The sequence below is a fragment of the Pongo abelii genome, chromosome 4 (assembly GCF_028885655.2).
Source record: "Pongo abelii isolate AG06213 chromosome 4, NHGRI_mPonAbe1-v2.0_pri, whole genome shotgun sequence".
Classification (NCBI taxonomy): domain Eukaryota; kingdom Metazoa; phylum Chordata; class Mammalia; order Primates; family Hominidae; genus Pongo; species Pongo abelii.
In genome coordinates, this window is record NC_071989.2 from 186,560,326 (window position 1) to 186,573,209 (window position 12,884).

The 12,884-nt window shown below is 39.2% G+C and overlaps 1 protein-coding gene across 4 annotated transcripts in view; it reads right to left on the reverse strand.

Moving 5' to 3' along the window:
• LOC100452562 (SUMO-interacting motif-containing protein 1) overlaps positions 1-12,884 on the reverse strand; it is a 94,748-nt gene that overhangs the window by 70,910 nt on the left and 10,954 nt on the right. The window contains exon 1 of one of the 4 annotated variants that reach the window (XM_054546971.2): positions 524-595. The exons of the other annotated variants lie outside the window; for them this stretch is intronic. Within the exon in view, the coding sequence (XP_054402946.1) occupies positions 524-595 (72 nt within the window). Of the gene's footprint in view, positions 1-523; positions 596-12,884 lie in introns of those variants that run through there. 4 annotated transcript variants of the gene reach the window in all.

Below are 12,884 nucleotides of genomic sequence, written 5' to 3' on the forward strand. Positions count from 1 at the left end.
TAAGATTTAACGTCTGCCCTGCTGAGTTCTGGACTTGCATGAGGCCTATTACCCCTTTCTTTTGGCCATTTTTTTCCTTCTGGAATGGGAATGTTTACCCTATGCCTGTACAACCATTGTATCTTAGAATTCAATAACTTGCTTTTCATCTTACAGGCTCACAGCTGGAAGAAATTAGCCTTCAGTCTCAGATGAGATTTTGCATTTTTTTAATTGACAGTGGAATGAGTTAAGACTTTTGGAAATTATTGGGAAGGGATGATTATATTTTGCAATGTGAGAAGGATAAGACATTTGGGGGGCCAGGGAAAGAATAATATAGTTTAGATATTTGGCCCCTCTAAGTGTCAGATTAAAATTTGATCCCCAATGTTGGAGGTAGGACCTGGTGGAATCATGGGGACAGATCCCTCATAAATGTCATGGTGCCATTCTCAAGGGATTGAGCCAGTTCTCACTCATAGTTCCTGCAAAATATGAATGTTCTTTTTTCTCTTCCCCCTTCTCTCACCATGAGACATACCTGCTCCCCATTCGCCTCTGCCATGGTTGGAAGCTTCCTGAGGTCCTTACCAGAAGCAGATGCTGGTGCCATGCCTCTTGTTCAGCCTGCAGAATTATGAGCCAAATAAACCTCTTTTCTTTATAAATGACTCAGCCTCAGGTATTCCCTTACAGCAATGCAAAATGAACTAAGACAGCTATTCTGAATCTTTTGTCCCTCCATATAAACTTTACAATCAGTTTGTTGATGTTCATAGAACAAACCGCTGGGATTTTGATTGGGATTGCATTGAATCTACCAATTAAGTCAGGAAGAATTGCCATCTTGATGACATTGAGTTTTCCTACTCACAAACATGAAATATTTCTCCATTTATGTAGTTCTTCTTTGACATCCATCATCACAGTTTTCTATATAAATATCTTGTAGATATTTTGTTATATTTACGCCTATTTGTTCAATTTCTGGGAGTGCTAATGTAAATGTAAATGGTAATGTATTTTTCATTTCAAATTCCACTTTTTCATTGTTAGTATATAGGAAAGCAACTGAGTTTTGTATGTTAACCTTGTGTTCTGCAAACTCACTATAATTGCTTGTTAGTTCCAAGAGGTTTTTTCTAGATTCTTTGAGATTGTCTACATAGACAAATCATGTCTTCAGTGAACAAAGACAATTTTATTTCTTCCTTCCCAATCCACATACCTTTTCTTTTTTTGAGACAGAGTCTCACTCTGTCACCCAGGCTGGGGCACAGTGGTGCAATCTCGGCTCATTGCAACCTCTGCTTCCTGGGTTCAAGTGATCCTTCTGCCTCAGCCTCCCAAGTAGCTAGGACTACAGGTGCTCACCACCATGCCTGGCTGATTTGTATATTTTTAGTAGAGACGAGATTTCACCACATTGGCCAGGCTGGTCTCGAACTCCTGGCCACAAGTAATCCACCTGCCTTGGCCTCCCAAAGTGCTCAGATTACAGGCATGATCTACCATGCCCGGCCCTGTATCTTTATTTTCTTCTGTTTTCTTTTTTTGTCACATTAGCTAGGACTTCCAGTACAATGCTGAAAAGTAGTGAGGAGACATCCTTGCCTTATCCCTGATCTTAGTAGGAATGCTTCAAGTTTTTCACCATTAGGTATGATGTTAGTGGCAGGTTTTTTGCAGATGTTCTTTCTGAAGTTGAGGAAGTTCCCCTCTATTCCTAGTTTGCTGGAAGGTTTTTTTTTTATCATGAATGGGTGGTAAATGCTTTTTTGGCCTCTATTGAAGGGATCATGTGATTTCTCTTCTTTAGCCTACTGATGTGGTGAATTGCATTAATGGATTTAATTGATTTTCAAATGTAGAATTGACCTTGCATACCTGGGAGAAATCCTACTTGGTCACGATGTATAATTCTTTTTGAACATTGTTGGATTTGATTTGCTAGTATTTTGTTGAGGATTTTTGCGTCTGTGTTCATAAAAGATATTGGTCTGTAGTTTTCTCTTAAAATTTGTCTTGCTTTGGTATTAGTGTAACATTGGTCTCATAGAGCTAGTTAGTAAGTAGTCCCTCTGCTTCTATTCTCTGAAAGATTGTTGAAAATTTATATCATTTCTTCCTTAAATATTTGTTGGAATTCACTCGCCAACCCATCTGGGCCTGGTGCTTTCTGTTTTGGAAGGTTACTAATAATTATTGATTCTATTTCTTTATTGAATATAGGTCTACTTAAATTACTTATTCATAAAACTTTTTTTTTTTTCCTTTTTTTTTTGAGACAGAGTCTTGCTCTGTCACCCAGGCTGGAGTGCAGTGGCATGATCTCAGCCCACTGCAACTTCTGCCTCCTGGGTTCAAGTTATTCTCCTGCCTCAGCCTCCAGAGTAGCTGGGATTACAGGTGCATGCCACCATACCTGGCTAATTTTTGTATTTTTAGTAGAGATGGGGTTTTGCCATGTTGGCCAGGCTGGTCTCAAACTCCCAGCCTCAAGTGATCCACCCACCTCGGCCTTCCAAAGAGCTGGCTGGGAATACAGGCGTGAGCCACCGTGCCCAGCCATCATATACCTTTTATAACAAAAATTTAAATTTTAAAAAGCATTTGTTCTACCCAAATTGATCTATAAGCTTAATAATTACAAACAAAATTCCAATGGGATTTTAAAAAGTAACAGATAAGATGATTCATAACTTCATTTGAAATAGAAAAAGCAGCCGGGCGCGGTGGCTCATGCCTGTAATCCCAGCACTTTAGGAGGCTGAGGTGGGCAGATCACCTAAGGTCAGGAATTTGAGACCAGCCTGGCCAATAAGATGAAACCCCGTCTCTACTAAAAATACAAAAATTAGCTGGGCGTGGTGGCGTACACCTGTAATCCCAGCTACTCAGGAAGCTGAGGCAGGAGAATCACTTGAACCTGGGAGGCAGAGGTTGCAGTGAGCTAAGGTTGTACCACTGCACTCCAGCCTGAGTGACACAGCAAGACTCCGTCTGAAAAAAAAAAGAAAAGAAAAAAAACAAAGAACGTTACTACTGCTGTATGTAGTTGCCACTGCTGCTGCCATCTTCACTAAATTGGAGTTTACCTGGGCCCTGCTTCTTCCCATCACCAGCTTCTGGTAGAACCTAGGTCCCACATCTGAGCACTAGGTGTAAAGGAGCCTGGGAAAGTGAGCATCTGCCATTTCTGCTTCTTTACACAGAAGTAGATTGTATCTCTGAAGGTGGGAGTTCTGTACACTCCCAGTGTTCTGAGATTCAGACACTAGGATCTCACAAGGAATGACATAATGTCCACAATAGTGGTATATATTAAAATAAAAAAAGACATATTACTCTTTATCCTCAAAATTCCACTGCAAGGAACTTGTCCTACAAACATTTTTTTTTCCTTTTTTAATCATAAAATGCAGAGAAAAAAAAAACAGATTTTAATGACCATGCAAGAGGATTCATCATATCATAGTCTAACACCAAAAAAATTAAAATCAATAAGAGACTGGCTAAATTTGGTTTTTAAAATTTTTTATTAAAATTTCTTTTTAGTTTCATAGGTTTTTGGGTAACAGGTGGTATTTGGTTACACAAGTAAGTTCTTTAGTGGTGATTTGTGAGGTTTTGGTGTACCTACCACCCAAGCAGTATACACTGAACCTAATTTGTAGTCTTTCATCCCTCACCCCCTTCTCACCCCTTCCCCCCGAGTCACCAAAGTCATTCTTATGCCTTTGCATCCTCATAGTTTAGCTCCCACTTATGAGGGAGAACATACAATGTTTGGTTTTCCATTCCTGAGTAATTATGGTTTTTAACATTAGAATAACATGCAGCTGATAAAACGATTATTGAATGAATACTTACAATGTACCAGGCACCATGTTGTGCACTGGGAATACCATTGCAAACAAAATGAATAATGGTCTGAATGAGGTATGAATTTTTTAAATGTCTATTACATATTTTTTAATTTTAAAAAATATATACTAATTATATATAAATATATATAAATTTTATTTTTGTTTTTATTTTAATGCCTATAATATATTAAGTAATTTAAAAAAGTTAGCATGACCCCATTGGGAAAGAATTATACATTTAAATATGTTTGTGCACACACAAGGAAAATTTCTGGAGCAATACACAAAAACTGTAGTTATCTAGAGTAGAAATGACAGGGGCAGGTTCTTACATAAGAATTTCTTACCTGTATTTACAGTTTATGATTATTATTATTTTTGAGATAGAGTCTTGCTCTGTTGCCCAGGCTGGAGTGCAGTGGTGCGATTTCGGCTCACTGCAACCTCCACCTCCCAGATTCAAGCAATTGTCATGCCTCAGCCTCCAGAGTAGATGGGACTACAGGCATGTGCCACCACTCCCAGCTAACTTTTGTAATTTTAGTAGCGACAGAGTTTCGCCATGTTGGCCAGGCTGGTCTCCAACTCCAGACCTCAAGTGATCCACTCGCCTCGGCTTCCCAAAGTGTTGGGATTATAGGCGTGAGCCACCACACCCGGCCTATTTGCAATTTAAAAATAATGTTTATAATTTTTTTTTCAGATGGAGTCTCGCTCTGTCACCCAGGCTGGAGTGCAGTGGAGCCATCTTGGCTCACTGCAACCTCTGCCTCCTGGGTTCAAGCGATTCTCAGTCCTCAGCCTCCCAAGTAGCTGGACTACCATGCCTGGCTAATTTTTTGTATTAGTGGAGATGGGGTTTCACCATATTGTCGAGGCTGGTCTTGAACTCCCAACTCAAGTCATCAGTCCACCTCAGCCTCCCAAAGTGCTGGGATTACTGGCGTGAGCCACCGTGCCCAGCCTAATGTTTATAATTTAAAATGGGAAAAATTTATTTTTCGAATGATATGATTATGTACCTTTAAAACATAAGCAAACCAAAGAACCCACTGGAGGGTACAGGGTTTCCTTCTGGAGTGAAGTAAATGTTCTAACATTAGATAGTGGTGATGGCTGCACAACTCAGAGAATTTTATGGTATGGTATGGAATTATACTTTAATAAAGCTGTTATTAAAAGACCCACTGGAATAAGGTAACACTTTACAAATTAGCTAATATAAAAATACGAAACTAAATCCCTACCAGACAGGAAGGAACACTTTGTCTTCATGGGTAGCCAGACCCACCAACCTCCCAAAGACAGCTCAGAATAAATGAGGGATGTTGGAAGTGATCTGCAGGCTTACAAGGAAGCTGAACTTGATTTAAGACCCAAGTTAATTTCACATCTGATGTATTAAATTAAAAATGTAGAGGAATTTTCCTTTCTATTCTATGGCAGCTCCATACAGCTGTAGTGAATATTATATTAATAAGTTCACTAACTTATGCGATTGTGCCACTGCACTCCAGCCTGGGTGAGAGAGCAAGACTCTATCTCAAAAAAAAAAAAAAAAAAAAGTTTTAAAAAACAATTTTTGTATTAAAAAACTCTGGTGAGTCCATTTTTTCAAAACCATCCATTTAAAAAATAGAATTATATTTTGTGACTTGCTTTTTTCCACTTAACCGTTTACTACTAGCATCCCCACCTGATGTTCCCTTGGAAACCTGGTATGAGGTTTGAAAAAGTTTGCCCCGGGATCTTAAAGATGGAGACAAGCGGCGGTAAACCTACTCTACTAGTTACCATCTGGTTGAACCTACCTTAGTTTCCTCGTTTACCAAACAGGGATAATAATAACTACCTACCTCATGGGGTTGCAGTGAAGATTATGAGTTAATCCAAGTAAAGCACTTGACATGGTACCTGGCATAAATGCCAGCTATTCTTATTATGTGATGCTTACCATGATTGATATGTTTAACCCTACATAGCACATAGTCATTCAGAATCAAAACACTAGCTCCATAAAAAGGCACCAAACCCAAGGAAGTCTTATAGTTTTACTGATCACCAAGAAGCAAATCTCATAAAATGAACGTTATACTGTACTTCTGCTTAGAAAGACAATATTGTAAAGACATTAACTCTCCTTTAATTAACTTATAAAACTAATGTAGTGGTTCTGAACTGGTGCAATTTTACCCCCCATCCAGGGGCTATTTGGCAATGTCTGGAGACATTTTTGATTGTCACAAGTTGAGGGGTTACTACTGGCAGGCATCTAGCAGGTAGAGGTCAGAGATGCTATTAAATATCCTACAGTGCATAGGACAACCCCATGCAACAAATAATTATATGGCCCAAAGAAACAATCTAATGCAGTCTTTGACAAAATTATTCTAAAATTAATTTGGGGGAATAAATGGGTACAAATAGCCAGGACATTTTTTTGGGGGAAATAGTAAGGAGACACCTACGTACATATGTATGTATTCCCCATACGTTGAACTGTAATCCCCAAGGTTGGAGGTGGGGCCTGGTGGGAGGTATTTGGGTTATGGGGGCAGATCCCTCATGGCTTGGTGCTGTCTTCACAATAATGAGCTATTGCGAGATCTGGCTGTTTGCGTCTGTGGCACCTTTGCAACCCCACTCTCACTCTCTTGCTCTCGCCATGTGATGTGCCAGCTCCCACTGTGGCTTCCACCGTGATTGTAAGCTTCCTGAAGTCTCATCAGAAGGTGAACAGATGCCGGCACCATGCTTCCTGTACAGTCTTTGGAGCCGTGAGCTCTTTTCTTGATCAATTACCCAGTCTCAGGCATTCCTTTTGTTTTTTAATTAAAAAAAACTTTCATATAAAAGTCTTTGATCCATCTTGAATTGATTTTTTGCATAAGGTGAGAGATGAGTATTCTCAGGGATTTCTTTATAGTAATGCAAGAACAGCCTAACACATATACTGCTTTATGAAATCCCGAAAGATATATCAAACTATAAAAATAAAACAGGAAAGTTATGGTATTGAATAAAGAAATCAATGAAACATAATGGAAAACCCAGAAACACAAGTAAATAAAATAATTTGGTATAAAAATACGTCACGGGCCAGGTGTGGTGGCTCACACATGTAATCCCAGTGCTTTGGGAGGCCAATGTGGTAGGACCACTTGAGGCAAGGAGTTCAAGACCAGTGTGGGCAACATAGTGAGACCCTGTCTCTACCAAGAAATAAATTAATTAATTTAAAAAATTAGCCAGGCATGGTGGTGTTTGCCTATAGTCCTGCCTACTCAGGAGACTTAAGGCAGGAGATCACTTGAGCCCAGGAGTTCAAGGCTGCAATGAGCTATGATTCTGCCACTGCACTCCAGGTTGGGTAACAGTGAGATTCTAAAAAAAAAAGTATTACAAATAATTGGAGAAAAGATAATTGTTTTAAAATGACTGACACAATTGATAACACCATATTTTATAATCTAATATCTGGAATGTTTCCATGATACATATATAACCAGGATGTATCCTATAATTAATGTGTGCATTTCATGTGGTAGTGTTTCTTTTTAGAAAAGGTGTTTTTAAAATGACAGCAAGTCTTAGATTTGTTGTTGTCTTAGAAATAAGGCAAGAAATTAAATTTTATCCTTAAGTAAAATGACTAATTATTTAAGAAACAAGGACAAAACTAAAGGTCTAAACATGCCATAGAAGGTCTGAGTATATCATGGAAAGTTTGCGAAGGATGAATTTACAAAAGAAATTTGTGGTGACCAAGCTGGCTATAATTAGAAGAAACTTACTTATAAGTATTTCTAAAGACTGCTTCAATTAAAAAATACGTGTGTATATACATTTATACACATTGATATGAAAACTACAATTTTGGTCTCCTATATTAGAACAATGTTTTCTTGAAGTATTGATCTGCTTTTAATAACATTTGCAAGAGATTTTGACCTAATTCTGAAATTTGTTTCTTAAATTTTCAACCATCTTCTGAAGTGCAGCTTTTTTTGTTGTTGTTTTTTAGTCTTCCTTTCTCTAATATCAGTTTTAAAATGAATCTTCTTCATTTAGAAGGTAATTTCATGTTTTGAGGTAGAGTTTTCCTGTGGAAGCTTCTCAGATTCATATCTCAGTAGTTAAACTTTTGCTATATCTTGTTTCATGTGATTTGCAGGTCAGACATTTCTGCCTTTTGGTCTTCTGCTTTCTCTCCTTGAGAAAGTATACCTTTTTGTTTGGTGAGGTGATAATTCTCTTTTAACTTTTTCATCTTCTGTAACTTTTTTTCTCCAGCTCTAACTCTGCTTTAATGGCCTGATACTGAAATGTTCTATCTTGAAGGCCTAGAAAAGTTATGTTTTCCTCCAGTAGATCCTGATTCCGTGCTCTTGGCTTTCTTCCTTCCTTTCTTTTTTTAAAAAAAAAAAAAAAAAAAAAGACAGTCTCACTCTGTCGCCCAGGCTGGAGTGCAGTGGCACCATCTTGGCTCACTACAACTTCTGCCTCCGGGTTCAAGTGATTCTTCTTTCTCAGCCTCCAGAGTAGCTGGGGTTACGAATGTGCGCCACTACACCCAGCTCATTTTTTGTATTTTTGGTAAGACAGGGTTTCACCATGTTGGCCAGGCTGGTCTCAAATTCCTGTCCTCAAGTGATCAGCTCGCCTCGGCCTCCCAAAGTGCTGGGATTACAGGCATGAGCCACAGCACCCGGTCCTGAAGATAATGTTTTTATGACATTTATTTGAAACATTATCGGTTGTTTTTTTTTTGAGGTGGAGTCTTGCTCTGTTGCTCAGGCTGGAGTGCAGTGGCACGATCTCAGCTCACTGCAACCTCAGCCTCTGGAGTAGCAGGGATTATAGGTGTCCACCAACATGCTGGCTAATGTTTGTATTTTTAGTAAAGACAGGGTTTCACCATGTTGGCCAGGCTGGTCTCGAACCCCTGACCTCAGGTGATCTGCTCACCTTGGCCTCCCAAAGTGCTGGGATTACAGGCATGAGCCACCGTGCCTAGGCAGGTTCTTTATTTAAATATTTTGTTTTCTAGATTTAAGGAAACCTTTTCTTTCTCTTAAGCTACTTATTAGTTTACAGTAATTTGGTATACTTTGTGAACAAAGGTGGAAACATTTTTTTTGTCCCTATTTGATTCCTCTAAAATTCAGAAACTATCCATGAGTATTCTTATTTTTTTATGGCAAGAATTATTTATATAAGTTTAATAAAATTTGCTCTCTCTTTATAACAGGATGCAGTTGGAAACATTGGTTATATATATTACCAAGGCTTTGACTAGAGCATCATATTTGAGAATGTGCATATAATGCCTGGCTTCAAGGGTTCCCAGCCTTACAGTGAGTAAGGCTGTTAATACATTTGTTCTTAGATTATAGCCCTGTGCATTTTCTTTGAGTTCCTGTTATATACTGGTAGACTGAACTAAATCTTAAATTCTTCTAGATTCCTCCCATCTTTTCTCCCATGAAATTAGTAAAAACAGGAACTGCTCTGTTCCTGAAATCCTAAAAGCTAAAGCTAGATAAATTTTAAGGGGCAAGTCTCACAGCTGATGATGGGTCACACAGAAAGTTCACCAAACCATCCAGTGCCATAACCAGAGACATTCAAAACTGCAAACCAGGATAATAAGCTGACATTTTCATGCTGCAGACAGCTTTTCCCTAGACGTTAGAACAAGACTACATAATCAGACTCCTACTCCTCTTAATCCTACCTTTTCCACTTGGCAGGATAACAGTGTAATTGAAATTTCACAATCAGCAGCTTCTGTTGGTAACTTGACAGAAACTGGTTTAAGGGATCCTTTGGTCCATCTAGTGGGTGACCTTGGCAACATCCCTAATACAACTGTTGCTCTCTCTCTGCTGTAATTCCACCCAGTCATGGGATCCCAGATGATGAAATTGGTCTATATTATCTATTAGTTAAATAAGGAAATTTCTGTGCTGTTGCTAATACTTTATGCTGTACCTAGATAATGGCCTTTGGGAAAGTTGAGACCCATATAAGCAAAATAAGAAAACAGGCCACACAGTTACAAAAGGTGTCACCTAGTTCTCTGTGGTCATTTGATTTATTCAATCGATTCAAAGGTTTAATTGAACCTTGAATCCTAGGTTCATGGCTGAAAACTATTACACAAACTGAGATTATCATTTTACTTTCTATTTTTCTTTTTAAACTTTGTAGCTATTACTTGTTAAAATTCTGCCAAACTACAATGCCTAACAGAATAATGCTGGCCTAGCACTTTGAGGTAATAGGAAACACCCATGGAACTGATAAAATTAAACTTAATAATGAACTCCAGGTAAACTTAGCTTGAGAGCTACTCCCTCCAAACCTCCCTTGTTGCTCAAACGTGGCTAAAAGAGTTTTGACACTGACTCCTAGTTGTCAATGACTCCCTCCAACATGGAATCAGACCAACAATCCAGGATAGGTCCATCCTGGCACTGAGGGATATCAAAACTGAACTATTTCCAGGCACAGTGGCTCATGCCTGTAATCCCAGAACTTTGGGAGGCTGAGGCGGGTGGATCACTTGAGGTCAGGAGTTCAAGACTAGGCTGGCTAACATTGCAAAACTCCGTTTCTACTAAAAATACAAAAAAATTCTCGAGGAGTATCTTTAGAAGAGCAACCCCAAGACGCACAATCATCATATTCACCAAGTTGAAATGAAGGAAAAAATATTAAGGGCAGCCAGAGAGAAAGGTCGGGTTACCCACAAAGGGAAGCCGATCAGACTAACAGCGGATCTCTCTGCAGAAACCCTACAAACCAGAAGAGAGTGGGGGCCAATATTCAACATTCTTAAGAAAATAATTTTCAACCCAGAATTTCATATCCAGCCAGACTACGCTTCAGAAGTGAAGGAGAAATAAAATCCTTTACAGACAGGCAAATGCTGAGAGATTTTGTCACCACCAGGCCTGCCTTACAAGAGCTCCTGAAGGAAGCACTAAATATGGAAAGGAAAAACCAGTACCAGCCACCGCAAAAACATACCAAATTGTTTTTGTTTTGTTTTGTTTTTGAGATGGAGTCTCGCTCTGTTGCCACGCTGGAGTGCAGTGGCGTGATCTTGGCTCACTGTAATCTCCGCCTCCCAGGTTCAAGCCATTCTCCTGCCTCGGCCTCCCGAGTAGCTGGGACTACAGGAGCGCGCCACCACACCTAGCTAATTTGTGTATTTTTAGTAGAGACAGGGTTTCACCATGTTGCCCAGGATGGTCTCGATCTCCTGACCTCGTGATCTGCCCACCTCAGCCTCCCAAAGTGTTGAGATTACAGGGGTGAGCCAACGTGCCTGGCCAAACACACCAAATTGTAAAGACCATCAACACTATGAAGAAACTGCATCAACTAATGGGCAAAACAACGAGCTAGCATCATAATGACAAGATCAAATTCACACATAATATTAATCTTAAATGTAAACGGGCTAAATGCCCCAATTAAAAGACACAGACTGGCAAATTGGATAAAGAGTCAAGACCCATTGGTGTGCTGTATTCAGGAGACCCATCTCATGTGCAAAGACACACATAGGCTCAAAATAAAGGGATGGAGGAATAAATTACCAAGCAAATGGAAAGCAAAAAAAAAAAAAAAAAATCAAGGGTTGCAATGCTAGTCTCTGATAAAACAGACTTTAAACCAACAAAGATCAAAAAAGACAAAGAAGGGCATTACATAACGGTAAAGGGATTAATGCAACAAGAAGCGCTAACTATCCTAAATATATATGCACCTAATACAGGAGCACCCAGATTCATAAAGCAAATTCTTACAGACCTACAAAGAGACTTAGACTCCCACACAATAATAGTGGGAGATTTTAACATCCCACTGTCAATATTAGACAGATCAACAAGACAGAAAATTAACAAGGATATTCAGGACTTGAACTCAGGTCTGGAACAAGTGGACCTAATAGACATCTACAGAACTCTCCACCCCGAATCAACAGAATATACATTCTTCTCAGCACCACATCTCACTTATTCTAAAATTGGCCACATAATTGGAAGTAAAACACTCCTCAATAAATGCAAGAGAACGGAAATCTTAACAGTCTCTCTCAGACCACAGTGCAATCAAATTAGAACTCAGGGTTAAGAAACTCACTCAAAATTGCACAACTACATGGAAACTGAATAACCTGCTTCTGAATAACTACTGGGTAAATAACGACATTAAGGCAGAACTAAATAAGTTCTTTGAAACCAATGAGAACAAAGACACAATGTACCAGAATCTCTGGGACACAGCTAAAGCAGTGTTTAGAGGGAAATTTCTAGCACTAAATGCCCACAGGAAAAAGTGGGAAAGATCTAAAATTGATACCCTAACATCACAATTAAAAGAACTAGAGAAGCAAGAGCTAACAAATTCAAAAGCTAGCAGAAGGCAAGAAATAACTAAGATCAGGGTAGAACTGAAAGAGATAAGAGACATGAGAAACCCTTCAAAAAAATCAATGAATTCAGGAGCTGGTTTTTTTTTTTTTTTGAGACAGAATCTCGCTCTGTTGCTCAGGCTGGAGTGCAGTGGCGTGATCTCAGCTCACTGCAAGCTCCACCTCCCGGGTTCACACCATTCTCCCACCTCAGCCTCCTGAGTAGCTGGGACTACAGGTGCCCGCCACCACGCCCAGCTAATTTTGTTTTTGTATTTTTAGTAGAGACAGGGTTTCACCGTGTTAGCCAGGATGGTCTCGATCTCTTGGCCTTGTGATATGCCCACCTCAGCCTTCCGAAGTATTGGGATTACAGGCGTGAGCCACCATGTCTGGCCAGGAGCTGTTTTGTTGAAAAGATTAACAAAATAGACCGCTAGCCAGACTAATAAAGAAGAAAAGAGAGAAGAATCAAATAGACACAATAAAAAATGATAAAGGGGATATCACCACTGATCCCACAGAAATACAAACTACCATCAGAGAAGACTATACACACCTCTACGCAAATAAACTAGAAAATCTAGAAGAAATGGATAATTTCC